We start from the raw sequence: 27,631 nt of genomic DNA, 5'->3' as shown, positions 1-27,631 counted from the left end.
TCGTGGCATCTTCCATCTATACACCAGCTACAAGACAAAGCTGCGAATGGGGCGGCGATCGCAAGCTTAGGCATCGTACTGAACACGGAAAGCTGAAGAGGCGTTAGCAAGATTGTGCTGTGTCAGAGGCGGTTGAGAACACTCACTTGTAGGGAAGACAGAGTAACTGCCATGATCCTCTCTCAGGTAAGCGGAGTAGCCACCGGGCTGAGGAATCTTCTTCAACTGTCCCTGAACACCAGGAGTGACACGGAGGTTGTTCAGACGTCCGACAGCGCGCAGCATGGCGGTCAATGCAATGTGGCTGGTTTTCTTGCTGAGGAAGCCGTGTGGTCCTAGGGTAGGGCTGATGTAGGAATCCAGAGGTCTATCCAGACGCACTTCCTCTGGGTCAGGGAAGACGCTTGCATCACGGTTGGCTTTGGCCTAATAATTGAGCGTTAGAAGAAGCTGAATAGCGCAACAGTCATGATGTGGAACATACAAAGCTGACAAAGACCTTGTCTCCAGGCTGAATAGTGACCTCCCCGGCCTCATCAGTCACGGCGAGGGTAGTGTCTGATTTGCGGTACAATCCAGAAATATCGTTGAGACGGACAGCCTCCAAGCAGTAACGCAGCAATTGCTCGTCCGACTCCTTCGTGTCCTGTTTGGCCAGGCGTTGGATTTCTGGGAGATGTTTGCTGCCTTCTTTCGACAGGTAAAAGTCGACGATTTGAGTGAACTAAATCAACCATCACTTGTCAGTTATCTCGAGGCGCGCAATCATTTAAAGGATGTACTTACTGCTTGGGCCTGGCCGGGAACCATCGCAATGACCGTGGGCAGAATCTGCGCCCATGCAATCTCGTGAGTCCCCAGACCATTTTCCAAAAGCTGCTTGGTCATGTGCACTCCGTACTCCTTGAGAGCATTGTTGTTCTCGCGGAAGCTGCCGAAAATACCAGAAAGGAGACTGCTACCGCCAAGCGCCTTAATATTGGCCTCCAGAGCTCTGCCCAGCGGCTCACCAACAGCCTGAGACGCGTGGTACAGAGGGTAGGACTTGGTCTTGTCAATGTCGAAGTAGAGGCAGTTATACAAGGTTGCTAGAACCTTGAACATTTCGTGCTCCGTGTAAATGCCTCGGGAGTTCTCCTTGCTTCTCAGGGGGAGGGAGAAGAGGTTCGAGGCAAAAATCACCGGAGCGAGATTGCCAACACTGTCAATGCAGTTAGCGACGTATTAAGCGTGGACCGGTTAGAAAAGAGCTCACTCCTTAGTAATATCGACTTGGTTTAGGCCACCAAATCTCCTTGTCTTGTCTTCGAGAAGTTTCGTGGTGATATCTTCATAGAATTCTTTGACGCTCCGGTGCCACTCTTCTTTGTTCAGCAGCTTGCTCATAACGTCAGCGTGCTTCTGGATAAAGGCACTATCCTGAGATAGCTTGAACTCCTTGCTGGCCTTGCCGAAAACAAACTCGACGGTGTCGTCCCAGGCTGCGCGGAACTGGTTCTGCTGCTCCGCGACCAACTTGGCGTTAGAGTACGATAGCAGGTCTACGCGAGGAGGCGTGTAGTGGGGACGGTCCCAGGAGTAGTGAGACTCCCTGCCCAGATCCTTCATGATCTTTCGATTCTCACTGGGGATGGTCATGGGATAGTGAGCGTAGATAGAGTCAGGCTTGAACCAGTTGGGGAACGCTCTGGTGGCGAGCTTGTAGAAGACACAGCCCTGGTTGATGCTGAGGTCATATCTGACCTCAGAATAACCCCAGTTGGTAAGATTTCTCGGGTTGTAATCGATCTGGAACAGCTGTCAGGGCGGCTGCAGGGAAAAGACCAAGGAGGCCGGATGACTTACCGTGTAGTGACGATCACCACGAACAAGAGCCACTGCGTCAGACAGAACAGCCCGGGAAATGGTATAGGTAGGCGCAATGCCAACGCCAGGGACCATGGGCTGCTTTGCTTCCTCAGCCACGATTCCGGGATAGAGTTCCACAAAGTCAGGATGATCGTACAGACTTCGAAGAGACTCCGCAACATCTGGGTCCGAGTTGATCTCCTCGAAAGTCTCGTAGGGCTTCAATCCGAAGAACTTTCGGAACTCGTTGAGTGAGCCCACATTCCACTTCCGGCTCTGGATGATGCCCAAGATTTCAACGTTCTTCAGAACCTTTGGAACGTTACGTGCGCCGAAAGAGCCTTTGATAAAGAACAACTGTTAGTCACTGATTTTTGACTCAGAGGGTTAACCCAGACTCACCAGCAACATCCTCAACAGCGTTGACCAAAAGGTTGACGAGGTCTTCATCCTTGAATCTTCCATCGGCTTGACGTTCCAGATCGGCGAACGTGCGCTTGGATGGATCCTTGGGTAGTTCCGCCTGATACTTGCCTAGACCCATGAGGAGCTCTGTCATCGAGACTTCCGAGGCGGGCTTTCCCATCAGCCTCTCATAGACATCTTCAGTCCATTTCTCATCGGTGGCGCTAATAGCCGAGTGCCAGCGGTATGCCAGGTTGAACTCCACGGAGCATTGGTTACCCAAACCGGAGGGCGTAGTGCGGCTTCCCTCCATTTGAGCCCGGGGGTCCTGTTCACGTTTAGTTTTCTGCTTTGCATGGTATCCAGCTGAGCCGACTTACAAGACACCAAGTCGAATTGGTTCTGTTCAGGTTCACGATCGTGCGCAGGTAATCATACAGAGTGATGTTGATGTAAAGACCGCAGGTAATGCTATAATCCGTTAGTCTGGGGCACCGCAGGATGACACAGGATTAGAAGAAAATGCTTGCGTACAGTCTACCTGTCTGGAAGAGATCCTCATCGTACTTCGCCCAGGCCTTCTTAGCCTCTTCTTCCGACAGATTATCCGCGGGCTTGGTAAAGCGGCCATCTTCGTTGATTGCCGCTAGTTGCTCGACGGCATAGTTATGGAATCTAGTAAGGATTCAAATTAGCGAATGCTTCCAAACATCAGTGTTGGAGATGTACCTGTTGAGCATAACCATCAGGACACAGCACGTGGCCGGGAACGCCTGAAGACGGGGCTCGGAGAAGCTGTCGGGCTTCAACTTCCCGTCCTTGAACGTCCGGATCAGGTTCTGCTCCTCCTGAACGTCACCGTACAGGATGGACAGGTCCAGATAACCCGAAGTCTTGTTCACGTTGGGGTTTTTGTAGTCGGTCTGGAAGATATCTGCTTTCTCATTAGAATCTTTCACCGACCTCGTGATGTCTCGAGAAGCTTACCGTGGATAATGAGAGATGCCCAGTCAAAGAAAACACTGGACACTTTATTTGGATGCGGCTTGAAGGTCTGACGAGCGAAGAGCGTGTCAAAGACCAAGCCAGGGTCAGGCAATCCACCGGGCTGAATGATCAATGGGGCGATCGTCCGAGCATATGGGGTGTTCGCAGCTCCGAGCCACGGGAGCGTAGGGTTATTGTTGGAACCATCGGCAGAGCGATAGGCATAGTCATTTCCCATATATCTGATTATTATTTCTTAGCCAACGCCACCAAGTGTGGAAGTTGTTCGCAAACTCACGAGAGAGGAGGGTGAGGCAGCGAATCCCACAGCTCCGTAAGGAAGGCGTGTGTCAGCTCCTCGCGATGCTTTGAGTTGTGAGGAAGCCTGCTGACCAGCTACGAGTCGATGAATATAGTTTCAGCATTTTGGTGCAGCCCGGACCTGTCATAAGCGGGCCATCTTACCTGGATGATACGCTCCATTAACATGGTCTTGTCATCTATCAGCTGACCCCCCGGAAGTTTGCTCTCGATGACATCCTTCAGGGTCTTAAGATCCTTAAAGCCAAGATGCCTGGCATCCTGCAATAAACTGGTCGTATGCTCGTGCTCGAGGTAGGCCCCATCCCCAGTCTGGTTGGGAATGGGAGATCGCGCAGCATGGAGAACGGATGCGTATTTCTCAAAGGGAGAGACGGAATCGCCCTTCTTCTCATTACGGTCATCATCAGACGATGACTTGCGCGCCGCGGAGATTTTGGAGTGACGCTTGTTGTCGTTGTTGTTGTTGGTGTTGGCGACGGCGGCGCTGTTGTTGGGTGCAGTGCCATTCTGCTTGGACTCGCGGTCTCCCTTCTTCTTGAAGGTCGACGAGAACCTCCGCAACATTATGACAATTGTGTATGGATGGAATCAATTGAAACACAGTGAAGGAGGCAAGAAGAAAATACAACAAAACAGGGGGAGCGAAGAGGAGATAAGAAAGTAGCAGCAGGGAAACTGAGCTCCAACCCACCTGCTCGGAAGGAACCATGTATTTAAACGCAGATCCACAGAGGCAATATGGTGCATTAACATAGCAAGTGGATTTGGTCCACTAATTGCAATTGAGAGCATCAATTGGACTAGAAGCAGTGAGAGGTCCAGAGGGAGTCCTATTGTGGTACCGCCATCTAAGCCATATTCAGCACCTAGTAAACTAGGCCATCAAATGGTAATACTCACAAGCGCATACCCCGCAGAGACAAGCAGAAGGCGAATAGCCTGCTGGACATCTTTGCTAGAAAGAGTGGATATCCTTGATCCGTGTACCAAGGAGAACCTAGGGATGTGGACCAATGTGACGAACGTAATTCAGCTTGACGAGTAAGTGTATCTCTTTGACAGCCTGCCGCCGAGCCTCGAACAGATGGGTATGATTTGTATCGGATCAATGATTCATAGCTACTGTTACGTAGTGTTTGGTACCAATGTCAAGACTCAAGAAGCCGGATTTGGCAAGCGGCCGAGTGTAGAAGCTGATAGTTGACGAAATCCCATAGGTCACTCTTGATAATCCTAATATCTAATGAATAATAATGATGGAGATTCCAAGGAGAAGCTGCATGAAGAGGAGGAATCGGAGGAAAGCATGGGGAAAAACCGAAGCAGCAAGAGTGCAAAGACGACTCTCAGCCAATCAACGAGGTCCATGCATTACCGACTTTCCTTGTAGTCTTCTTTACCCAGCAGATCGTCGGCTTCTGGGGCCAGCCACAATGTTCTCGATTATTATTCAGATGATTGCGATTGTGTGCTCACTGGTCACTGCTGTCTGCTCCACCTCGACTGTCCATTACCAATGGATTGATTTCACATCGCTGGGAGCAGTGTCCGGCACAAGCTTGGAGTACAATACTTAACTACCTTCGTATCATTATTATTATTGGTAGCCGGGTGCGGTATATTTCGAGACACGCACGCGCTCTGTGCTGGGTGTGGTTACATTATCTATTGCGCACTGACATCACGATGTGGGTGAATCTCATCCTCCCCAGCTTTTACTAAACGTAAGGGAAGACGAAGCCTATCAAGCAGGTTGAGATATTGGAATCTAGGGATGGGTCATGATGAGTTTTGTGCAATAGCATGAAAGTGATGCAGGAAACAGGTTCCAGCATCTTGTCTGCTGTGATCGGAAGCGAAATCGAAATCAGATCGACTACCCACACCCGAAACTTTTAGTGAAGTCAGAAATCTCATTTGGGACAGACCATGCGTTGACTAGTCACAACTACTGAGCCACTAGTGCGTGAGTAGTCTGAGGTACCCACACGTTCGCAACACGGGATCACCACCACTTCACTCGTCAGGCTGAAATGGCCTGTAGTTACATTGATAGCTGACAGATATCAATACCTATGTACTCAAATGTTTATGACCCTCAGGCACTAAAAGAGCAAAGGTTTAGTAATATGCCTGTCACTCTCCGTCTTCTATCTTGGAAAGTAAAGGGATTCTGCAACTGGGAAATTTTTCACCGACCACTGTCCTATGCGACACCATTAGATGTAAAAGGTCTTATGAGTATGAGTTCAAGGATCTTGTTGTCGGGATTCAATTGTGACAGTGCGACTAAAGGAGAATTATTCTGAAGCCCGCGAGTGGATGATAAAACCGCCTTTTTTGTCCAAGCGTGTCTCCTTCAGCTGCCCTGAAGACAAGCTAGTGGATGATCAGCAAGTTACCAACATAATGTAGTTCGATACTTGGTACATGTACGTAGTTGGTAAGATACGCAGTTCGTGGCTTGCGTTTAGAAATTTCGGTGACAAGGGGGGAGGGGTAAGGTATATTAGGTAGGTTCGTGCTTTGTCCAGCAAGGAGAGCAGCTTACCTGGCAAAACACAGACAAAAACCCTGGCATTCTCATATGTACTTTTGTGTATATATCGGACACCGGTTGGACACTTCAAGATGATGACAATGGGGTGTAGGATCAAAAATAACACGAGAGTAAATCCTTGCTTTTGGAAGAGGTTCGTTTGGGATGCGATCGTCCGAGTGACCATACGAGCAGAGCTGGACGAACCCTCCCAGCCCGTCTTGGTGGATCGAGGAGAGACGATCGGCAGCTCCCGAATGGTTCGTGGCCGGCCCCAGGCAGCCAGGCCCCCCCTTCAGCGGAGACACCTCAGGATCCAAGGTTCTGGGGCTGCCAGAGTCATTCTCTCAATCGGAAGGGTCATACGGAGTAGATACTAGTACTCATAAGGTACTCGCTAGCGATCAAACTGAGTAAATAGATAAAAAAAAAAATAAAATAAAATAAAAGAAAAACCATTCGACTGTCCTGAAGGAATGTTTATAAAATAGATCACGTATTTAGCTCTCAACCAAGGAGTAATGGGTGGTGGATTTTTTCACAGTACATCCCACAAAATAATGCTTACGAGACAGCAGCACGTATGCTTTGATTGCCTCCAGCAGAGGGAGTATTACATTCGCGATCATCAGCCGGCCATTGCTAGACTTGGTTGACCCAGCAGGGACTTTTCTCCCTTTTTTCCGCACTCCTGCATGAAACTATCGTTGTCCAGTGTCCTCCTTGTGAGGGCCTGGCTAAAGTGCTCCTAGGCTTGGGACAGCCAGCCATGGTCTCGGTAATCTCCACCCAGATGGTATCAATGGGGAAAGATCGTCATCGTCTACTGCATCTTGATGAAAAGCGATCCATCCGATACGCGCCTCGGCCACACGGATTTTTCCTTCTCAGTATCGAAAAATCCCCTGAGGTGATATCCCAGGCATTCTAATGGCCCAAATCCTGTTGAAGTTTACCTGCCACCTCGATCGTCAACACTACTCCGTCCTACACCATCTTTCAAGGCGATCAAAATCAAACCGCGTCACAGAGGGGCGAGACACGGCCTCGTGCGGACGAAGATACTCCGATTATACTTTCCGGTCATGCTATCTTTGACAAATCTGACAGGTGGATGCATGCCAAATCACATTACGGACTGTATGATAGGCTCTAATACGACACGGTCTTTGTGTTCTATGTCCGCCGGTGTTCAAGCCGCTTGCCGCGTAGCTAGATACTCGGGGAATGAGTTGAACAATTGAACTTGTGACATTGAAGAAATGCCCCACCAACCACTGCTGCTTTGACCAACAAGAGTTCTGTTCGCTCTCATGCCTCGCTTCTCAGCGGGCTGAACCGGTTTGGTGCAGAAAAGAAAGAATGTTTCGAGTGGACCGCTCGCTTTTTATCTACCCCTCCATGTTGATCCGCGTGGGAGGAACGAGCTTCCCTTGTTGCTTAGCTCCGGGCGATGGCTGGATGCCATAGCCTCCAGGGATAGTTACAGCTTGACTCTTTTTCTTCCTGGATGCCGTCGACTGTGGTACCGTAGATTTGACGATCATTCGCTGTCTCCTGGGATCTGGCCAAGAGGTGTCAAAGCCCAATCCCCGTCTCTACTGGTATCACACTATAAAGTCCGAGCCAAGCAACTCTTACCTGCAGTTGCATGTGGGTGTCTCTAAGAGCTAACAAACTGTATACATAAGTTTCGTTCTCCGCGAGTCGGGGATTAATTTGTCATTTGTTCCGGTTGTTCTTGCTTTTTATTTCAAAATCAGCCAAGTGATCGCGCAGGGAGCATCAAGTTCCGTTATACCTGCGCGGAAACATGGACGCGGTACCGCTGGGGCCGGCTCCCATCCCAAAGCAGTTTGTCCTTTGCTTTGATGGTACTGGTAATAAATTTTGCGGTGATGAATCAGACAGCAACGTGCTCAAGATCTTCCGAGTGAGTCGTCCCCCAGGCCGTGTGTAGTCCGTCGATGCGTGTGCTTACAGAAGATTCCTGGGTGAAGATGCTAGATCGCAGTAAGAGTCACCAGTACCATTATTACCAGCCAGGTATTGGCACCTACGTGACATCGAACTCCCTTTCCAGTAATGGGCGATTCCACCGGATCAAGTCGGCCTACCTGAAAGCTAAGGACTCCGCCGTGGGTTCCTCCTTCGATCAACATGTCATGGGTGGTTATAAATTCCTCATGAGATACTATGCCCCAGGCGACGAGATTTACTTTATTGGTTTCAGTCGCGGTGCTTATATCGCGCGCTTCCTGGCGGAGATGCTTGATTATATCGGCTTGCTCGAAGCGGGAAACGAGGAGCTGACTAGGTTCGCATGGAAGACCTTTGCCAAATGGCAACAGCGTCGGCGCGGGGATAGCGAAGAGGAAAAAGAGGAGAAGAAAAAACTCTTCCGATTCATGAAAGCTTTCCGTGAAACTTTTAGCCGACCTATCAGTCGCATCAAATTCATGGGCCTCTTCGACACGGTCAACAGCGTGCCGAGGTTCGAGTCAGCTTGGATGCAGAGAAGCAAATTCCCGTACACTGCTCGCAGCTCAGCCAGGATTATTCGACATGCCGTAGGCATTGACGAACGACGCGCCAAATTTCGACAGGATCTCATCTCCGAGGTCAAACCATGGTCGATGAAGAAACGAGGTCCTCATCGCTGGCAGCGACACCTGCATCACTTCCGTCATGATGAGCATCCTGAGTCTGAGAAACCGGATGGTCTGCCATCCATTGTCGTGAACGACGAGGCGAACGTGGAGAACAGGCCGCAAAACGCACCAGGCCGAAAGGACCAGGAGGAAACAGAATCCGTCTACCGCAGTGCAGATGGATCGCGTGCCGGAAGCATTCGCAGTGCACACCATTATCGTTCACCCTCACCGTTGAAGAGAAAGAAACTCGGATTGGCTGTACCTATGATGAACGCATCTACAGAAGATTTAGCATCGGTCAAGAGTGGTAACTCAATGCTTTCGCTTCAGGTACCAGAAGCAGGAAGTCGGGCTCCTAGCGAGTACGATGAAGATGATGAAGATGAAAGGCATCAGGACATTCAAGAAGTCTGGTTCCCCGGCGGACACGCGGACATCGGCGGAGGTTGGAAACTTGGCGAAGGCGAAGAATGGCCTCTTAGTCATGCACCCCTGGTTTGGATGGTACACGAGGCACAGCGCGCGGGCCTTCAGTTTGACCCGCGCAAGCTGAAACAGTTTGAATGCTGCGAAGAGTATGATGGGGAGATGTCGCCTTTGCATGAGCATCTCCATTGGGAGCAGAATATGGATATGTGTCGAGATCCCAGCCATGGAGAAGATAATGATGAGCACAGGAGATTCGCCCGGAAGGAGGACGAAAACCACGCGTCTAAATCCAAGCGCAGATTTTTGGAAGCGCTGTACGAGTCCAGCACGAAAGGACTCCTGCATGATTGCTTGGCTTACGGCAATGGGCTGCCGTTCACGTCAGTGTTGTCGTGGCGGATCATGGAGTATCTTCCATTCCGTCGCATGGATCTGCAGGACGACGGCTCTTGGAAGCCGATCCGGTGGCCTCTTCCCTGTGGAGAGGTGCGAGATATTCCTAAGGATGCTCAAATCCATGTCTCAGCCATCCGCCGCATGAAGGCCAATCCCGAGTACCGACCAGGCAACCTGATCGTTGGCGGGGGCGGACGCGGTGTCAAACGAGCTCCAGAGGAGTATGGCATTGGAGAATGGGTAGTTAAAGACCACGAGGGGGATCCTGTACGCGAAGTGTACGTCCGCAAGAGTGTGTCGAAGATGTGCAAAGAGGCACATGCCTGATCAAGGATCCAAGGTCGTAGTCTACTGCCTCGTTGATCTCGTTCCAGTCTCGTGATAGTCCCCTTTTCTAATAGTTGTCGCGGTGTTATATTGGTGATCACTCTCTGATATCCAGGATGTTGGTTAATGTCATAATTCATAATACTTACTTACCTCTTACGTCAGCTGGAGGTGTATGCGAGTGCTCATTACTGAGTAGTAGTTGATTAGTAGTAGCTCCTCACAACAGGCTTCCCGTCCTGTAGAGCCCAGAGTAAGGGATTCAGAGCCAGCTTGGAATATCAACTCCTTAGACAAGATAAGTTGCAATTATCTTCATTACAGCATATTTCGTCGTTTGTTCTTGCCCAGAGCTGTCGATAAAGGTATCAGTAGAGAGAAGCTGGAGGTGGCCAGAGTCGACCCTTTCTCTTTACTGGTCCCAGCGAAATTGTAGATTATCTGTCAACCCCTGATCATTATTGCATGCAATCCTAGGACATATGTGCCCTATCAGGCTGAGAAATCGCTGCCTAGGGAGGGATTGCAGTCGCTGTTCTCCGAAGAAGCGTACCCCTGGCTGAGGAGCACAGATCACGTATTGGCCATATTCGAGCGACCAGTACAAACGCGGGAAAATTTTGGGCATGAATGATTCGCAAGGAGAGAACGAGAAAAGAAATTTCTTTCCGCTTGAAAAGCTACATATTCTTCTTGATTCGCACATCGTCACTGCTATTGCTATCACGAGTCGTCCCGTGGGTGGTTTCCCTCTCATTCCTCCTCCTTCTGTCCGCTCTTCTCCGACCGATTGATCACACCGCGGTTTCGCTGTTCTACTTCTACTTCAGCTTCTTCCAGCTTCTTCGATCTCACCACTCAACTCTAGATCTCCTATCGACCCCCCCTTTCTCCCTCGCGCACGAGGTTGCCTTCTCCCCTGGTCCGATACAACTAACTGTTGGATGGGTTTGTCGGAGGCATAATAATATCGCCAGGGGTATAATCGATTTCGTCAAAACTCCGTATCCTTTTCCCTTTTGGGTCTCGAGAGGTCTCGGATCGATTCACTCTCATGGTTCCCGTATACAGTCAAGCATGAGGTCGATCTAGTTCGAAAGGCAGATTTATACCGTTACATTTCTGTTTTCAGACAGACATGGAAGCTTCCCGTCCTTCCCCAGAGGGGCGCATTCTTCCGCCCCGCGCTGCAAGAACCGTCGAACTCGAACCGGTCAACACGGCAAGCTCCGCGAATGCGATTAAGGAGGCTACTGGGAAGTCAGAGCGGTCCGACAACGTCATGATAACCTTGTCTCTTACCCCCGATCCTCCGGTCGCTCCGCCGAGTCGCTCGACTTTTCCCCGCGCCCATTATCGCTCGCGGTCGTTGGCGGAGGTCTCGGGTGTCCCTCCAATGACGCGCGCTCACTCGTCCCCGGGGCTGGACTCCAAAGGGCGATATATCTTCGTCAATGGTCGAGAAGCGCCTCCGAATCACTATGATAACACCCCAAGACGGTATCTACCTTTGCAGATACCTTCAAGGGACACCCTCGAAGCCAGGATGGCACCTCTGAACATTTCAGAAACTATCTCAGAGCACGCTGAGCTTGACACAACCATGAAATCACCACCGTATGGGGAATCCTCCACCACATCTCCCGTCGCATCACACAACCTGCGTGTCGGGCGCCGACGACCATCATCACCCCTTCACTTCCTCAGTGCGACTTCGATCACCCAGCCTACTAGCAGTCCCTCGTCGATCCATTCGTCACCAGTGGTCCTCGGCTCAAAATTCAACGAAGCCTTCCCGGGATACTCGACTTCCTCTACGTCGTCAGTACCATCGACTCCTACAAGCCTCCGATCGCGCAGTCCGAGCATATCCTCTCTCGAGACCATCCCAGATATTCCTGACGCCGAGGATGCAGCCATCGAAGCCGACCGAATTGCAGCGCTCAAGGCTGCCGCTGATAGGGCAGACGAAGCGGAGGCGGCAGCCAACGGGAGCAGGCGCCGTGGTACATCTGATGCTTTGAGTCCTGCGGGTTCTCCTGGCCCTATGCGAGGCGGCTCAGGAGTCTACGGGGCGAGGATCGACAAGAGGAAGCGCTGGAGTGTCTGTGGAGCGGAACGTCGGCAAGATCTTGACCTCGAAACGATATGGGAAGATTAATTCGAGGGCTCGAGCTCATAAGTTGTGCGCTTCACAAATTCGGCCCTTGAATGCTGTGCGAGCTGACTAAACGACTCGCTTGTCGCGATTGAACGCAGCTTCAAACGTCTGGGAGAAGCTGGTGTTGGGGACATACTTTGACCGACACCTCTGTTCTACACCTGCTTCTTCTATCGCTTTTCTCTTGCAACTTGGCTAAATGCTCACGTAACCATCCCTACCACTGTATCATACATACTATTGCTTGGTTCGGGACGCTACACGAAATCCTGGACATTGCTTTTTCTTTGATGCTCATACGAGGAGTTTGTGAATACCCAGATTGTCATTTGTTCTGTTTACTGTACGGTACCTTGGTTGTTCGCTTGTCTGTGTGTCTGGGAAGGTGCGGTTCGGGTATCACGCTGGTCCGGCGATGCTCAGTCGTTTCATATTGGGGGCGCAGGCGATTGTGATTGATTATGCGAGGTGTTTAGCAGGCTTTTTTTGGACGTCCTTTTGTCTTGGTTCTCTTGGTATCGTGGCTAAGACTGTTTCTTCGATTCCCCTATTTGCAGTGCATCTTTCTTTGCTGGGTGTGCAGGTATGGGATGGCTTTGTGTTTTTTTTAGGATGCTGGTCATCACAAGTGTCTCTGTGTAAATACTTGCTCGAATCAGAATATTGATCAATATTATGTGCATCTCGAAACCAAAAAGGAGAAGTATGAACAAAGGTGCAGCAAAACACTGGCTACTCTAAACGTGAGATGACAATCAACATGGCGTCCCCAGCATTGTCCCCAAACTCGAATATCCAACCATCTGCAGCTCAATGAGACGAAGCTATCTTCCTTGATGCAGCCGAAGGGAGCGAATCGTCCCTCCCAGCACCAATCCCCAATCTACCCAGCCCATGAAATTGGCATATCTCCCCAGCCGCCCGCTCCCCACTCCAGTACGCCCCCGTACTCGTCCCCAGCGCCACAAAGGGCGCCGTGTGCTCGCCCGCAAACCAGACCCCGCGCTTGGGGCCGATATTCCCCCGCAGCGCCTCGATGTCCTTGTCGCCCTGCTCAAGACCTACCTGGAAGTTGCAGTAGGAGCCGTTCCCCGCGTAGGGGTCATTCTGCCATTGGGTGGCGACGAAGGCGAGGGGTCTGCAGTCGGCTGAGGAGGACGAGTACCCGTGCAGGCGGGAGTAGAACGGGCGCAAGAAGCCGTCGAGGAAGGTGTAGTACTCGTTTGAAGAGGGGTCGAGATTTGCGATCTTGGAGACGATATATGTGGCGCAGGGGCCGTAGGTGTAGAAGAGGAGCGTGGGGTGGGCGCAGTCGGCGGGGAGGCCGGCAAACGATATACACTCCTGGTTCCAGAGGATGCCTTCGGGGTGCTCGGCGTAGGTTGGGTCGTGGAAAACCGCAAAGGTGGGATTGTGGTGAGCGGTGCCCTTGGGGTCCGGGCCGTTCAGCGCGGCTTCGGCGTCTGCGTGCCAGAAGGCGCGCGGGAATGTCACGTATACCTTCTCGAGTCGGCCGTAGGAGATGCTGTCTATGGCTTGCAGGTGTCGAGGGGGTAGTGCGGGGTGGAATGCGGATTTGTTGCGTTTCAGCCAGCCAAGGGGGCAGGTCACTACTACTTCGTCGAATTGGTGAGATTCGCCGGCTGCGGTTGTCAGTATCACTCTTCTAGCGGCGCTCGAGTTCTCTCGGAAGTCCGTTTCGATTTTGGTGATCGGCTGGTTGAAGCGGATGTCGGCATGTTGGGTGGCTGCTTTGGAAACGTAGTCCAGGATCTTCTTGTATGTAGATGCGATGAAGAAGTTGTCTAGCGATGCAATGTCAGCAGACAGCAGCCATAGGGAAGATGCGGCGCGTACTCCCGTCTATGCATTCTTCGAGGCAGAAGAACTTAAGGCTCTGTCTCTCAATAGAGTCACCAACGTACGCCCCCCACATCTTGCATGTCTCTATACAGAGTTTCTTTTCCTCCGGGCTTAAGCCCGTTTTGCTGACTCTCTCCTTAAAGAAGTCAAGAAGACTTCGATCAGGGGGAATGGAGTCCTTGTGCGCATTGCTATATTCAAAGGCATCGTCTATCGTGCTCCATAAGAATTCAGATATCTTGGTCGAGGTGGCTTCATCGACGAGCTTTCCATCTCTGGAGAAAATGAGCTGCTCGCCTTCGAAATCCTCGATAGTCGTTCCGGTCACTTCTGCCACGCCAGCGATGGGATTCTTCTCCGTACCATGAATCCAGTTAGGGCCCCTTTCGACAAATTAGCTTAGACACTTCTAAGCAGGCGGGTCCGGACATCTTACAAGTCTATAAGATGATCTCCGATCTTTGTTTGATGGACCTGTTTAGATTCAGTAAGTGATTCGCGATCATCAATATGCTTGTGAACGCACCCGCCCTCCGAGTCGATCTCTTGCCTCAAAGATGGTAACTTGAGCACCATTCTGGACTAGTATATCTGCACACCGTAAGCCAGCGAGGCCAGCTCCGACAATAGCCACCTTGAGGCCTCCGCCCATTGTGGCAATAGGATGTGGCAACAGACTGCTCTGACGTTCAAATATTGCAACGTTCTTGCTAGGAGCAGTCTTGGAATAGGGACTCTGTCAGTTTGCGGTCAGTACAGTCCTATGATAGATACAATAAGCCGGGGAAAGATGCAGATGTTGTTCTTGCATGAAGAGTAGTAGTAGATCGTATACAAGATGGATGCCCGCACGCGGCCAGATGAAAATCGAAGAACACAACGTAAGCGGTATGCAACTAGAAAAGGTGCGAATAACACTCTCGATCATCCAAATGAGTTCAATAGATCAAAATTCAAAGCATAAACATTGTTGTATGTGCTGGGACAGTGACAAGCTCACTCAAAAGCCGAGACACCATGTCCTGAAGAATACGAGGATAAAACAAAGTACGATTCGTAAAAACTTACCTCTCCACTATATACACCTACTTGTCCAGGTCCTTGAACGTTTTGCCTTAAGAAGCTTAGGGATGAAGACAACTTGCTGATATATCAACGTGAGATGGAGCTAGATAAACGAAATACAAACGCTTTGATGCATTCCTTATCAGTCAGCCGGCGGACCACGTGCGTCCATCCTGCATTCTTCTTGCCGCCAGGAGGTGCCAACTTCAACGTCCCCTCATCACTACAATCTGGATCAGAATTAATGCACTGCTCTACGGATTGGTGTTCTATTGAAATATTTATATTCGTCCTCGTCGTCTGATTGGCGAGACAGCTTGCCTGACATCAATATCGCTTGGCTATCTTATGGCAAGGGTTTCATCATCATCGTGGTCAACACAACAAGTGGCCACCGCCTCCAAGGGGGAAGCTGTATGTTCCGTACAGCCGAGGCTTATGTCCACAAAGCATAGAAAGTTCGATCATTACAAGATGAGCCTCCTCCGACATCATACATGGAACCACTCCTCGCTTGCTTGCGACATCCAACATGAGCAGAAAGGAACGTCAAGAAGTATAGGACAAAAGAAAAGGAACAAAGGAAATCAGTGGTATCATAGAGACAAAGCTAAGGAGGAATATGAAGTCTACCTCCAAGCGCCTTGACTCAAGGATAATAGACCTTGAACACAGTCAAGGTCTTCTTCTTGGCTTGCAACTCCTCCGCCGGCCATGAAAGCCGAAACATCCGCAGCAAGCTCTGGCATGGATTTGATGCTTTTGCGGTGCGACGGTTGAGGAATTCGGGAACGTCTGCCTGTTGCAGCTAGATTCCTGTTTATCCTGCCATCTCGTCCATTGGCTTCTTTGAGCGCCGGGCGCTGAGACTGATGGTGGGAGGCGGCTCGCCGCCGAACATGTGAGACTCGGGTCCCAGGAATCCAATTCTCTTTGTCCGAGTCGCCGTATTCGATATCCAAATCATCCTTGTCTTTCATCGTATCACGGAGTTTGGAGATCTTATATGTGCCCGATGGCGTTCTGTTGAGATTGCTAAAGCCAGACTCAAGTCGGCCTAGAGAGGAGACAGTACGCGAGAGTTTCCGCCGCTTCTCACCAGCATGCTGTGGAATCGGAGTGTTGAGGTAATCGTTAGTGGTCGAAGTCGACATATTAGTGTGTCTTGCTGATAAGCTTCGGGTCAATGAGCGCTGACCAGGGGCAAGCATGAGGTTAGGGGAGGCAGAGTTAGGAGCACTCTGAGAGCTAGTTGGAGTCGACAACGCGCTTCTTGCGTCGGTGTCGAAAAATGATTCCCAGTTCCGAGGGTCTCGAGATCTTCCGAAGGCTTTCTCCTTCTCCATGGCGCCAGCCCGAGGTGTTCCAAGGACCACCGCACTACTGCTTCTACGCAACCCTGGGAATCGGGAACTTTTTGTCGAGAACATGGAAATGCGGCCTTTGGACGGGGATGGCTCATCTTCTCTACGGATGACAGCTTTCCCATCCGAAGACATGGCGATCCGGAGAGAGTTGCGTCCTTTCGGGGGAGACGGTGTCAACTCGCCTTCTCTTCGTACCATTGCCTCTCCGTCAAAGGACAGTGACAGACGTAAGGATGGTGGCGACTTCAGAATCTGTAGGCCGCCAGGAGTTTGTTGTTGCTGCTGCTGCTGATGTGTGGTTGGGACATCTCCGCGCAGGTCTGAAATGGAACGCTTTCTCTTGGCAGAGAGTTGTGTGTGATCAAGCGGCGTGTCGTTATCTTGCTGAGCCGACGTTGTGTCGGGAATGGCCTTAATGAGCTCTTGACTGTTTTCGCTTGATTGCGACGACAGGCTTGTCTGTGAGCTCAAACTAAGCTGTGCCGTATCGTCCTTGCCTCCACTTTCTACCGACTCATAGGAAGACTGCGGCACGCCATCTTCCAAAGGCAGGTCTGCAAGATCCCTGTCTTGTTCCCGTCCATCGTACTGCTCTCCCCCACTCGATGATTCTGGCTCCGCAGAAGGGCCGTCGTCGCTTGTAGTTTGTCTTAGAGGGCTAGACACGTCCGATCGAGGGGCGAGAAGTTCGTGTGGCTGGAGGGGTTTGGACTTTCGCCGGTCATTCTGACGACGATTCTGGAACCAGATCTGGAGCGTTGCATGATCAGAACTAAAGTGTCTGACGACGCGGCGTTCTTATTCTCGAGATCATACCTGCACTTCCTTCTCTCCCAACGAGACGCGACTCACAATGTTGGCGCGCGCTGTCTTGTCTGGTTTGGGATTGCGTTGATATTCGGCCTCGAGTATCGCGTGGTCCTCGGGACTGTACGGCAGCAAATGGACAGCAATTAGCGAAGATAGTTCAAGCAGAGCCAGTCAATGGCAATTGACTACTTCAGATTCGAATTGAGCTCATATATACCTTGTCCGACGGCGCTTCTGACGAGCAAGCAGCTTGTTGTCGACTCGCGGGGGGAGGTTCTGGGTGAGGGTCTTCTGGGAGTGCACGAGGAAGGCATAGTTCAAAGTAGCAGATTCAGGAGTCTGTACCGTTGGCGGAGAGGAGGAACATGCCGCAGCAGAACGCTCGGGATCCGACATGTTCTCAACACTGCCACCGGTCGATAGGATTCAAGATCGGTATGGCATGGGGGAATTGGAAGCCAGTATAAGAGCAGTAACAGAAAAGAGAGCCGTAGAAATCAGAAGATCAGAACATTGATATAGAAGAGAATGGGGAATTGGATGAGCGGAGTGGACTAGATCTCTTAGTGGTGCGGTGGGAAAAAAGCGCTTCATCTAATCGCGTCGCGATGTGGACGCGGACTGCACAGCGTGGAGGCGTTGTAGTACGGCGTAACTAGTCCCAAGGTACCTTACTATACGCCCGCGCGGTAGTGCGGCCGATCCAGCCCGCCCGCACGAGGTGTCTTTGGCGTCGACAGATTCCACAGTTTCTGATTTGGGTCCAATTGATCCTTGGTTGCCAACATGAAGAATGCGTAGGCTGATAAGGTATTGACCTCTAGTTCTATCTATACAAACCTATTGCATCAGTGAGGGGTTGTCCATCGCTGCCTTACTGTTGACAGATTGTTACGTGTGTGACTTCCACTCGTCCAGTGCTTGGATGACCTGACGTATTGCCTACGGACTCTCCATTACAGGTATCTACCTCGGGCTCATAAGACATTGTATTGGGATCCCGACGTCGTCTTATTCCACTGCATCGAAGACCGAGGAAAGGACACCAAAGTAAGGAGACAATATGCTCTCAATTGAGACCGATAGGCTTCAGCTTTTATGGATGCGAATAGCCTTGAAGCGCATTCAAGTCATTCAATGATGACCAGCTGATCTTGTGCTCATTTTTCTTACTGCTGCGGCATTTCCACCGACGAAGCTTTCCGTCACAAGTTACGCCGGGTGGAAAGTTGAGCGTGTTTGGCGCGGAAGCTGGACGAACGCGCTCGACGCGCTGTCACGTGAATATTCTGGCAGTATCAGTCACGTGATAGGTATGACAGCCTGAGTGCCTGACAGATCATGCCCTTGAGCACATGACTTGACCTTTTTGGTGCTGAGAGTCAGCCCTTAACTACGGAGTAGTAAGATCTAGTCTAGTTTCTCATGGTCTATCGCTGAGGGACCGAAGAAACTACCTAGGTACATCCAGGAGAGCCAGTCGAACGACTTTCAAGATCTGTCCACCTATTATACTATCCAAAGCATCTGGTTTCTCTTGCAATTGGAATTTCGGCTTCGTCAGCCGCTGAGTGGATCTCTCTGCTCTCTCCGTAGGCAGTACGGAATTTAATTCAGAACTAGGTCATGCCACCGGAGTCGAGTGTAAAATGACAATGGCGCACGCCAGCCTTAGACTTGTGGTTGCTTGGTTTGGTCGACGATAGTCTGGACGGAGAAATCTCCTTGATATACCTGGCTTGGACAATGGTTGTTCGATCAATAGGAACACGGGAGGATAAATGTCAGATGTTAGCCTCAATTTTATTTATTGCACCAATCACACCACATCATTCTTCCCTGCGGCAAGAGTGTCAGAGCAGCAAGCGAATGCCTCGAGTGGACTGGCCGGCTGAATTGTCGGTTGCTGAGAGTCTTAGCTTGGAACTTTAACCCGCAATCCCCGGATCTGGAGGTTCTCTCCCCGCTTGTCCTTCACTAGGCTCTCAAGTCGGCATGGCTCGCTTCGATGGCCTCTCGCTACTTTTGTTGGTTTCTGCGACACAACAAGCCTTTTCACTATTCCCGCGAGGGGCTGAATCTAGATTTTATATAGAGATGGCTTGCTCCCCAAACGGCCAGCCGGTTCTGCTCCCCAGGTGCACTCCGCTTCTTGCTGGTCTTTAGTATTGCTATCTTCAAGTGTAGCCAAAATGGGCCGACTTTTCACCATGAGTCTGGCTGCTTTTGCAGCTACCGGGTCGTTTCTTTTTGGTACGTTCAGCAATGATACTTTCCAAACCCTTTTTGTGTGAATACCGAGGTTTGAGACACCTTTGTCTCTTCTCAGTTACAAAAGCACTCACTTTCATGTCCACCCTATCTGAGTTTCTGGCTAAGTCGCTTCTTAAAAGGATACGATGCCGGTGTGATGACCGATGTTATCGCGAGTCCTAATTTCCTCGCCTTCTTCAACACCAACAAGACCTCCGCCATTATCGGTGCCATTAACAGTACATTCAATGGAGGCGGTATGTCTTCCCCTTCCTACTGCAATTCTGCTAGTTCACTGACAGAGACTGCGATAGCCGCCATTGGGGCCCTTCAGGGAGGTCTGACGATGGATCGGTTCGGGCGTAAATTCACCATCCAGATGGGTGCTTGCATCTGTCTAGTCGGCGCTATTCTGCAGGCTTCGGCGATGAACCTGGCCATGATTCTGGTCGGCCGTATCCTCGCAGGATGGGCTGTCGGTCTCATGTCCATGTCCGTGCCCGTCTACCAGGCCGAGTGTGCGCATCCTCGCTCTCGTGGTTTGATCGTTGGACTGGCGCAACAGATGATTGGTGTTGGTTTCATCGTCAGCACGTACGTGCCGGTCTTTGCCTTTGTGATCTCCAGGGGTTGCTGACACCCGGCAGATGGGTCGGTTACGGATCACTCCACGCACCAGACACGAGTTCGTTCCAATGGCGATTCCCCTTGGCATTCCAGGCCGTTCCTGCTCTGCTTCTCGTTGTCGGCATGCTTTTCATGCCAGAGTCCCCTCGATACTTGGTCGAGACCGAGAAGTACGACGAGGCGATGAGGATCTTAAAGAGATTGCACTATGACGGTACCAACGACGACTGGATTCAGACCGAATACACGGAGATCAGGGCCACTATTGATGCTGAGAAGGCTGTTACGGCGCCTGGCTGGCTCATCATGTTCCAAGTCCCTCAGTGGCGGACCAGATTGATGTACGCCCTCCCCATAGCCGCCACCTGGCTGTCGACCCCTCTGCTATAATCGCCGTCGCTAACCATATCATATAGGCATGGTGTCGCCGTGCAGGTCTTCACTCAGTTTACCGGTGTCAACGTGATCGGCTACTATCAAACAATTATGTATGAGTCGCTCGGTATCACAGGGAACAGAGCCACGCTAGTTGCGGGTATTTACAACTGCGTTGGTCCTCTCGCGAACTTGTTCTTCATCATCTTCATTCTGGACAGAGTAGGGCGACGCAGGCCCATGATGTTTGGTGCCATCGGAATTTCCATTGCGTTGATCTGTGAAGCAGCACTGAACTCGCAGAATGAGGATGGTAGCCGCCATGGCTACAGTATCGGTGGTGTTGCATTCCTCTTCTGCGTGACCACTATCTTTTCCCTGTCCTTTGGCCCTTGCAGTTGGTAAGTATTCTCGTCACTCTACTTCGACGCTAGCTGATAGCAATCAAGGGTCTACATGTCCGAGGTCATGCCCATGCAGATTCGTGGTAAAGGAAACGCCTTTGCGACAGGTATCGGTAACTGGGCCGTGGCTACTCTCTGGGCCCAAGTCTCTCCTATTGCTCTGGGCAAGCTTGGATGGAAGTTCTACTTTGTTTTCGTGGCATGGAGTAAGTTTGCGCCCCAAAAAAGTGTCATTATGGTGAAACGGGCTAATGTATATTGTCTAGACATTTGCATTACCCTGCCGGTCATCTACTTCTGCTTCAAGGAAACCAAGCAGAAGTCTCTGGAAGAGATTGATTTGCTCTTCGGCGGACGCGCCCTGGGCACTCTGCCCGAGAATGTGGCCGAGAAGGGCGAGGAAACCGGTATCTCTGTGACAAACGTGGAGCACCGTGTTTGAGGTTGTGTGGGAAGTATTAAATGAGCGCGTTATGCCGTCTATACCCTTGTATGAACAAATGCAGACGTTAAAGCCTTATGCTTAAGCAACGACGTGCATATTCATGAGAATTGGTCTTTCCTCCATAAACATATATTCGAACCACGGAGTTGGTGACGTCCCGCGGCCTAGTCTACAAGAATTCGAACTAACACCAAGACATCCCTAATCAACGATCCTGCTCCGGCATCTCCATCTGTTGGGTTTCGCTAAACAAATCATTCATCCACATGCCCATCTACAGCCTCCCTTCCAGATGCCCCACAATCATCCCCAGATACTCCCCCGCCCGCAGCGTAAAGTCCTCAATCCCCGGAACCTTGGCCCTATCATCCCAAAGCCTCAACATGACCATCTCCTCTCGCAGCGGATCCGCCTCAAAGGCCGCCAGCTCCACCCCGTTAAACGGTCCCCCCTGGAACTCAAGCGACTTTTTCGACGCAGCAGACAGCGAATCGTAGTACGCGCTATCCCCAGCCGTGAGCTTCTGCGATGGTCAGTTTTCTACCCGCGCTTCCGTAAGGTTATTTGCAAGGCGACAGGCTACGCACCGCTTCGCAGGGACAAGACTCTCGACTGATCTGCAAACTGACTCGCTGAAGCCCAGGCCGCGGAGATACACCGCGCCTAGTGTCTCGTGTCCGATGCGGCCGACGGATTCGTGGTTGTTGTTCGTCTGCATGCGGAGGTGCATCTCGCGCGCGGAGTCGATGGGGACGATCTGGCCGATGTCGTGGAGGAGGGCGGCGAGGATGAGGTCCTCGGTTGCTCCTTTCGGGGAAGTCAGGTTGAACTGTTTTGGAGGAGGGTGGGTAGTCTAATCTGCTTTCTTCGCTTGGTGGGCGGCTTGGAGAGAGTGTTCGAGTTGGCTGATGGATTCGCCGATGTAGTGGCCTTGGCCGTGCTTTTCGAGGCAGTTGATGAGGTTGTTTGCTTTCTCGAGGGGAGTTGATGAGGGCATTTTGGCTTGAGGTGTACGAGAGGGTGCCTGGGTGTGATGCTCCTGCGGGTGGAAGTGGATGGCCCGCCGCGAGCTGGGATGGAGTTACTTATATGGTTGACTTCACGCTGCCCACGTGCGATTTTGCTGTGTCTAGCTATTTTTCGACCAGCTGGTTCAGACTGCGTATGTTCATCGAATGCTACTCTGGTGTGTTATCGTAATATCTGAGACTCTGTGCCTTCGGTTCCTATTACAAGCTATGCTCTTATTGTGCTTCATCAGGCCCGTACTGTTGAGTATTTAGCTATCATCGAGAGGATCATTTGTCCCATTCTACAGGATGACTATGCAGCATGCGGCAGAGGACTCTCTGCTCATAGGCATTCACCTAAAACATGACCCTTGGATTCGTGCTCTGCGCTATTTGGGGATTCATCCTGGGAGGAGCACTCCGTCCTATTCAGTCTGTATTCCCCTTGTTCGTTGAGATGTATGGCCTTTTCAATGCCTTTCAAGAGATGGGCCCTGGCGTATCGACCTTCTTCTGCGCATCAGAGTCTTTTCCAACCCCGCTCCGAGGCCACTTCACCATCGGGACAGAAGTGTTCACCCCGATCCAGAACTCCTTCGATTCCACCTTCAAAGGTCAGCAGGCTGTGTTTCTGATGGGTTCTGGGTTTGCTGTGCTTGGAGGTCTTTGATTCTTCCTGATCCAGGACATGTCCCGTGAGCTAGAGACCGAAGATGCTCGGTTCAAGGCGTATCTGGAAGAAAATGGTTACAACTTCAGCCACTACGGGGAGGCCTTGTTGGTGGAGCGAAGAACTTGAGGTCCGGTTGTGTCAACTCGTGCTCGATAAGATCACATATCAAAGCAAATTGTTGACATAGAAGCAAGTTGTAGTAAATCCTCCATTGATAAATTTAGGATAACCGATCAACGACTTAGGCCTCACTGGTATTGTTCTCGGAAGGAGTTTGTCTTAAGTATGGAGTAGGACTTGTTGATGGAGGATCTATATATTCGACCACACTAACCGCATTGAGCTAGACGGCCTGAGGCCCACTTTGCCGACATGACCATGTTTCACTTTCACCATAATCCTTTCAGATGCATAAAATCAACTGTCGAAACTTAACCATAAACTCTTGAAAATGTTGTGATGATTTGATGGAGATCAGCCTTACATCGCGGAGGATATTTTCAAGCTGCCGAGAATGGTCGAAATCGGAGGACAAACCCGATCGCCGGCAGTCCGTCGCAATGGAACGCTGCAGTCCTGCGAACCCTGTCGCAAAGCGAAATTGCGCTGTGATCATGGGCGACCAGTGTGTGGCCGCTGTACGGCGAAGAACATCGCTAACCGATGCTTCTATCATCCTGCGCCGATGACAAAGCGAACAGTCGCCAGTCGAGCCAGCCCCATTGAAGCATCAAGAAGATTGACGAGCCAACCAAGTTCAAAGTCAGACCCTTTCGTTGATTCCGGCTGATGAAGATGCGCATTCATGGTAGACTGATTGTTTGTAGTGCCTCGAGTCCCAGCTCAAATCGTGAACATAGTCGGTTCCGTACAACTCTGGAGCCGCCATCGGCCCTTCCTGGATACCTTGGGTCAACCAGCTATTCAGCTGTACTTGCCGAGCATCGCAGTGACATCCCTTTTGAAGTAGACAACAGCTCGGCGGCTGCTGTGTCCACTCGCTCTGTTGATTCGGATCGACTGCAAATGGGCTCGGAGGTGCTCAAATTGCTGTACGATCTTCCGGTCTGCGATATCATGATTCGCAAGTACCATGCTCGGACGGTGATTACCATCGTGCCAAAAATCGTTATTTATTCGATCGTTGAGTCCATCCGGAGGATATTTGACAGTTTAGACGCAAATGACTTCGAGTCTCAGTTTCAAGATTTGGTCAACCAGATTTTTCAGAATACTTCTCGCCCGCTGACCGTTCATGGCTCGATGACCGTGGAGCAATACTTATCTTCGTTTACTGGGAGGAACTCCCGATGGGAAGCCCTGGGGAACATCTTTGCGATTACCGGAATAGCGTTGATGTCCACGCCTGACAGTGATCCTGATTTCACTCAAGCAGCGCCTGATAGCGAGGCGAAAGATCGTCTTCGCGCTCAGATTGTTGAGGCCAGTGGCATCTGTCTCGGTTTCTGCGATCAAGCATCGTCGGTGAACGAACTCCTGGGCTTCTACCAGTACAACGACGTCATGTTAAGGACACAGCAATATGGGGACTCCAGTATGACTAACTACCCATTGCGACAGTTGATGGTTTGTTGATCGTTATGTAGGTTATCAAGCTTGGCGTCGACTGGGTGATTTGTCTGCCACGATCTACGCTGCCGGTCTCCATCAAGAGAGCACTCAGACCGATGACTGCCCATGGTTCCTACGTCAATGGAGAAGAGTCTGCTTTGCTTCAGCATTCTACGCGGACAAGTCGCTTGCTACGTTTGTGGGCAGGCCGCCCCTCATCAATTACCGATACTGCACGTTGACTCCTCCCATGGATATCAGTCATGAAATTCTACTTGCTGGCGGGAGCACTCTGACGCAAGCAATATCGGATCTGGACAAGGCGGGATGGCATGTGTATGGGACCACCCACCCGGTTACACTAATTCGCCTTCGATTCCTGCTCGCCATCTTCCGAGAAGAGGCACTTGAATTAGCGCTCGGCACTGGTGATCAGGATGATCTCGTGGAGAAATCAAAGTAAGACCCCAAAGACAAACATTTTACCACTACTGAGACGTTCTGTAGTCGCCTGGTTGAGAAAGCACGGAATACATGGAACACGGCTCCTGCTTATCTGCGCTACGATATTCGTGCGGATGTGGAGGAGAATGATATCTATTGCTCGTCATTTGCGGTACTTCACACCTATCTCGACTACCTGTACACCGTCTTCTTGGTTCAGAGGACGCTTGTCAAACGCACCAACACCGGTCAAGCGGCACTTTTTGAAACATCCAGACAGGTACTGTCAAACATCATCAGGATCAACGCGGAGAGAGATTCGCTGATGGACATGACCCGGCATTACTCATGGATCGTAGGAACACTCTGTTTGGTTTGTTCGTGGCTTCACAGGCTGACATGGTACAGATCCTCTATTATGGTCTCCCCAGCGCCAGTGTCTTGACACTTGAGCTCCTCCGACAGAGCCGGGAAGTCGGACCCCATGCCATCGTTTTACCGCGGGCCGAACTCATCCGGAACCTGAGCGTCTTTCTCTCGTGCCTGTCCTGGGTAGCACGCCCCGGCCATGGGAATTACCAGACATGCAAGGAGGTTGAGAAGAAACTATCGCATATCCTCGATCAGATTCTCGACCCACAGCCTGTGCAAGCCGAAGTCTTCAACGACGCGACCTCGGGCCTGTACAACGTCTTGGACTGGTATAATCCGGATACGTGGGATTTCAATTTCGAATATCTACCATCGAAAGATGGGTTTCCCGTCTGATCGGTGTTGGTTCATTTGTGAGGTATTGCATTGGTCATAACATCATAAGACAAAGTCGTAAGTCTTTGGTAAGCATTACGCGTCCAGCGCGGGTTCCAGGCAGGAACAAAAAGCAGAAATCCACGACGGCCGACCGTCAAAGCACGCGACTCCGGTTATACCATCCATACAAAGTCGTGACTGGGCCGTGACTCCTGAACATAATATGCGCGATGACAGAGCGGACAGTTGAAGTGGTCCTGCAGGTACCACTTATCCAGACATTCCTTGTGGAAGACGTGCAGGCATTTGAGTTCTCGGATTTCCTGGGAGCGTAGGACGGATTCAAGACAGACGACGCTGATGAACATGATGTTAGCCGGTGATGATCTTCGTGATCGCATCAGCTGGAAAATCCACGTACCAGATAAACTGCCCATCCGCCCCTTCGGAGGGCAAAAGAGGACCTTTCGATTTGGACCACCATTCTTCCAGCGTCCGTATCGGCGAGACTGCGTCCAATCTGCGCAGCTTATCGCCGTGGTCTTTTCTGTTTTTCTTGAAGGTGGGCGTTCGCTCGCGGCGGTTGATGAAGATGGTCAATCTGTCAGATTAGCTACCTTACTTGCATAGCGCAGCTTGGTAGATAGTGATGGGAAAGGACTCACAGCAGACACATGATGATCAATGAGACGACTCCCAAACCTATACCAAGCACGATGACCATGTGATGATTCTTACTGTTCATTTCTCCGTCGCTTGACGACAGCCCCATGGTCCGTTCCAGACTCCTTGATGGTCTGCGCTTTCGGCTGGGAACAACGGATTGGCCGCTTGTGTACCGTAGAAACGGGAGTACAGACAGTAGCTACTAGCTAGTGACAATGGATGGATTGAGAATGCGACCGACCGCAAATCGGAACGATGACAAAAATACGGAATGAAATGAGACAGAGAGAGGAAAAAGAAAAGACTCAAACCTGGTATTTACTCGAGCCGCCTGAACGAGCTCTTTATCATCCACTCGACAATCGCGTCTTGTCTTCTGATCGCCCGTCCGTCACCTCATTCATGGCGGGGTTCGGGTTCGCTCCATCCAGCCTTTAAAGTTGGCGTGCACCTTAATCAGACCATTTACAGTGAGTTGCAGGATCACCACAACACGAGCCCATCCGATCCTTTCTCGACAGAGTATTCTATCTACAATCATCTACGGCGATCGCAAATGCAAATACAAATCTGCAAGGTGAGATGAAACAGCAGAAGAATGTTTTTTTGTTGCTGGCCGCCTAACTCGCCTAACTATTCTATTTCTACCTGGGTTCTTGGTATGATTCACGGCCATATGTTGTGGAACTAAATTTCAAGGAATCCAGTACAGAGTACGAATACTGCGTACTCCGTAAGTACAGTACCCTTCACATTCCAACAGGGGCCCAGAGCACAGCCATTCAGCCCCGGCTCCGACAACTAATCCTGGTAGACATGCCACGGGCGGGAAGGGCGAGCTGACTGGCCCTGGAAAGTCTGGCGTTTACTAGTTCTGAGACTTTGAGTCCAGCTTCGGATTTAGCTTCCTTGGCGGTTGGACAAGGGAATCTGGGTTTGGCCCGTTTGGGGTCTTGTGAACATTGAATCACCCACTTATCTTATTCCTAATTCCTACTATCTACGTCAAGAGGATCATTGGCTGGTGATAGAAGATATCAATGCTGTTAGTTGTTGCTCAATTTCCTCCTATTTCGATCTCCATAGCATAGTAAATAGTCTGCAGCTACTGCATGCAAGTACCCTGTACTCCGTAACTAGAGAGATCATGCCATGTCATACCACTGTTGTCCTGGAGTGGAGTGACGATATTCTTTTGTCCTCTCCCTCTTATCTAGCGATAATGAGAGAATCGCAC

The 27,631-nt window shown here is 50.8% G+C and overlaps 9 protein-coding genes across 9 annotated transcripts; 4 read left to right on the top strand and 5 right to left on the bottom strand.

Moving 5' to 3' along the window:
- Nucleotides 1–66: 66 nt before the first annotated feature.
- Nucleotides 67–4,128, bottom strand: ALT_1588 (peroxidase/cytochrome P450 family protein; the record flags this gene model as incomplete). Its single annotated transcript, XM_033558563.2, has 13 exons — nt 67–92; nt 147–426; nt 485–724; nt 787–1,201; nt 1,256–1,788; nt 1,846–2,189; nt 2,251–2,581; nt 2,634–2,724; nt 2,788–2,928; nt 2,983–3,187; nt 3,241–3,482; nt 3,539–3,636; nt 3,706–4,128. 13 exons carry the CDS (start codon nt 4,126–4,128, stop codon nt 67–69), a joined length of 3,369 nt encoding a protein of 1,122 aa, XP_033414454.2.
- A 3,942-nt stretch (nt 4,129–8,070) lies between these two features.
- Nucleotides 8,071–9,909, top strand: ALT_1587 (T6SS phospholipase effector Tle1-like catalytic domain-containing protein; the record flags this gene model as incomplete). Its single annotated transcript, XM_033558562.2, has 1 exon — nt 8,071–9,909. The coding sequence occupies one exon, from the start codon at nt 8,071–8,073 to the stop codon at nt 9,907–9,909; it is 1,839 nt and encodes a 612-aa protein (XP_033414453.2).
- A 1,138-nt stretch (nt 9,910–11,047) lies between these two features.
- ALT_1586 (uncharacterized protein) lies at nt 11,048–12,070 on the top strand (the record flags this gene model as incomplete). Its single annotated transcript, XM_033558561.2, has 1 exon — nt 11,048–12,070. One exon carries the CDS (start codon nt 11,048–11,050, stop codon nt 12,068–12,070), a length of 1,023 nt encoding a protein of 340 aa, XP_033414452.2.
- Nucleotides 12,071–12,880: 810 nt separating this feature from the next.
- On the bottom strand, nt 12,881–14,585 carry ALT_1585 (flavin monoamine oxidase family protein; the record flags this gene model as incomplete). The annotated part of the gene is made up of 4 exons (XM_033558560.2): nt 12,881–13,875; nt 13,928–14,316; nt 14,370–14,407; nt 14,460–14,585. The coding sequence occupies 4 exons, from the start codon at nt 14,583–14,585 to the stop codon at nt 12,881–12,883; spliced, it is 1,548 nt and encodes a 515-aa protein (XP_033414451.2).
- Nucleotides 14,586–15,627: 1,042 nt separating this feature from the next.
- ALT_1584 (homeobox domain-containing protein) lies at nt 15,628–17,963 on the bottom strand (the record flags this gene model as incomplete). The annotated part of the gene is made up of 4 exons (XM_033558559.2): nt 15,628–17,115; nt 17,182–17,293; nt 17,393–17,581; nt 17,851–17,963. 4 exons carry the CDS (start codon nt 17,961–17,963, stop codon nt 15,628–15,630), a joined length of 1,902 nt encoding a protein of 633 aa, XP_033414450.2.
- A 1,404-nt stretch (nt 17,964–19,367) lies between these two features.
- ALT_1583 (sugar porter family MFS transporter) lies at nt 19,368–21,276 on the top strand (the record flags this gene model as incomplete). Its single annotated transcript, XM_033558558.2, has 7 exons — nt 19,368–19,428; nt 19,569–19,685; nt 19,743–20,022; nt 20,076–20,396; nt 20,472–20,831; nt 20,880–21,040; nt 21,101–21,276. 7 exons carry the CDS (start codon nt 19,368–19,370, stop codon nt 21,274–21,276), a joined length of 1,476 nt encoding a protein of 491 aa, XP_033414449.1.
- Nucleotides 21,277–21,553: 277 nt separating this feature from the next.
- Nucleotides 21,554–23,578, bottom strand: ALT_1582 (uncharacterized protein L432; the record flags this gene model as incomplete). Its single annotated transcript, XM_089599185.1, has 3 exons — nt 21,554–21,782; nt 21,867–22,108; nt 23,447–23,578. The coding sequence occupies 3 exons, from the start codon at nt 23,576–23,578 to the stop codon at nt 21,554–21,556; spliced, it is 603 nt and encodes a 200-aa protein (XP_089456331.1).
- A 179-nt stretch (nt 23,579–23,757) lies between these two features.
- On the top strand, nt 23,758–25,746 carry ALT_1581 (putative C6 transcription factor; the record flags this gene model as incomplete). The annotated part of the gene is made up of 4 exons (XM_033558556.2): nt 23,758–24,517; nt 24,570–24,993; nt 25,042–25,333; nt 25,387–25,746. 4 exons carry the CDS (start codon nt 23,758–23,760, stop codon nt 25,744–25,746), a joined length of 1,836 nt encoding a protein of 611 aa, XP_033414447.2.
- A 155-nt stretch (nt 25,747–25,901) lies between these two features.
- Nucleotides 25,902–26,500, bottom strand: ALT_1580 (putative RING finger domain protein; the record flags this gene model as incomplete). The annotated part of the gene is made up of 3 exons (XM_033558555.2): nt 25,902–26,085; nt 26,150–26,329; nt 26,394–26,500. 3 exons carry the CDS (start codon nt 26,498–26,500, stop codon nt 25,902–25,904), a joined length of 471 nt encoding a protein of 156 aa, XP_033414446.1.
- Nucleotides 26,501–27,631: the final 1,131 nt, after the last annotated feature.

The sequence above is a fragment of the Aspergillus lentulus genome (assembly GCF_001445615.1).
Source record: "Aspergillus lentulus DNA, contig: Alt04, strain: IFM 54703, whole genome shotgun sequence".
Lineage (NCBI taxonomy): Eukaryota > Fungi > Ascomycota > Eurotiomycetes > Eurotiales > Aspergillaceae > Aspergillus > Aspergillus lentulus.
This window is presented reverse-complemented; position numbering and strand designations above follow the sequence as displayed.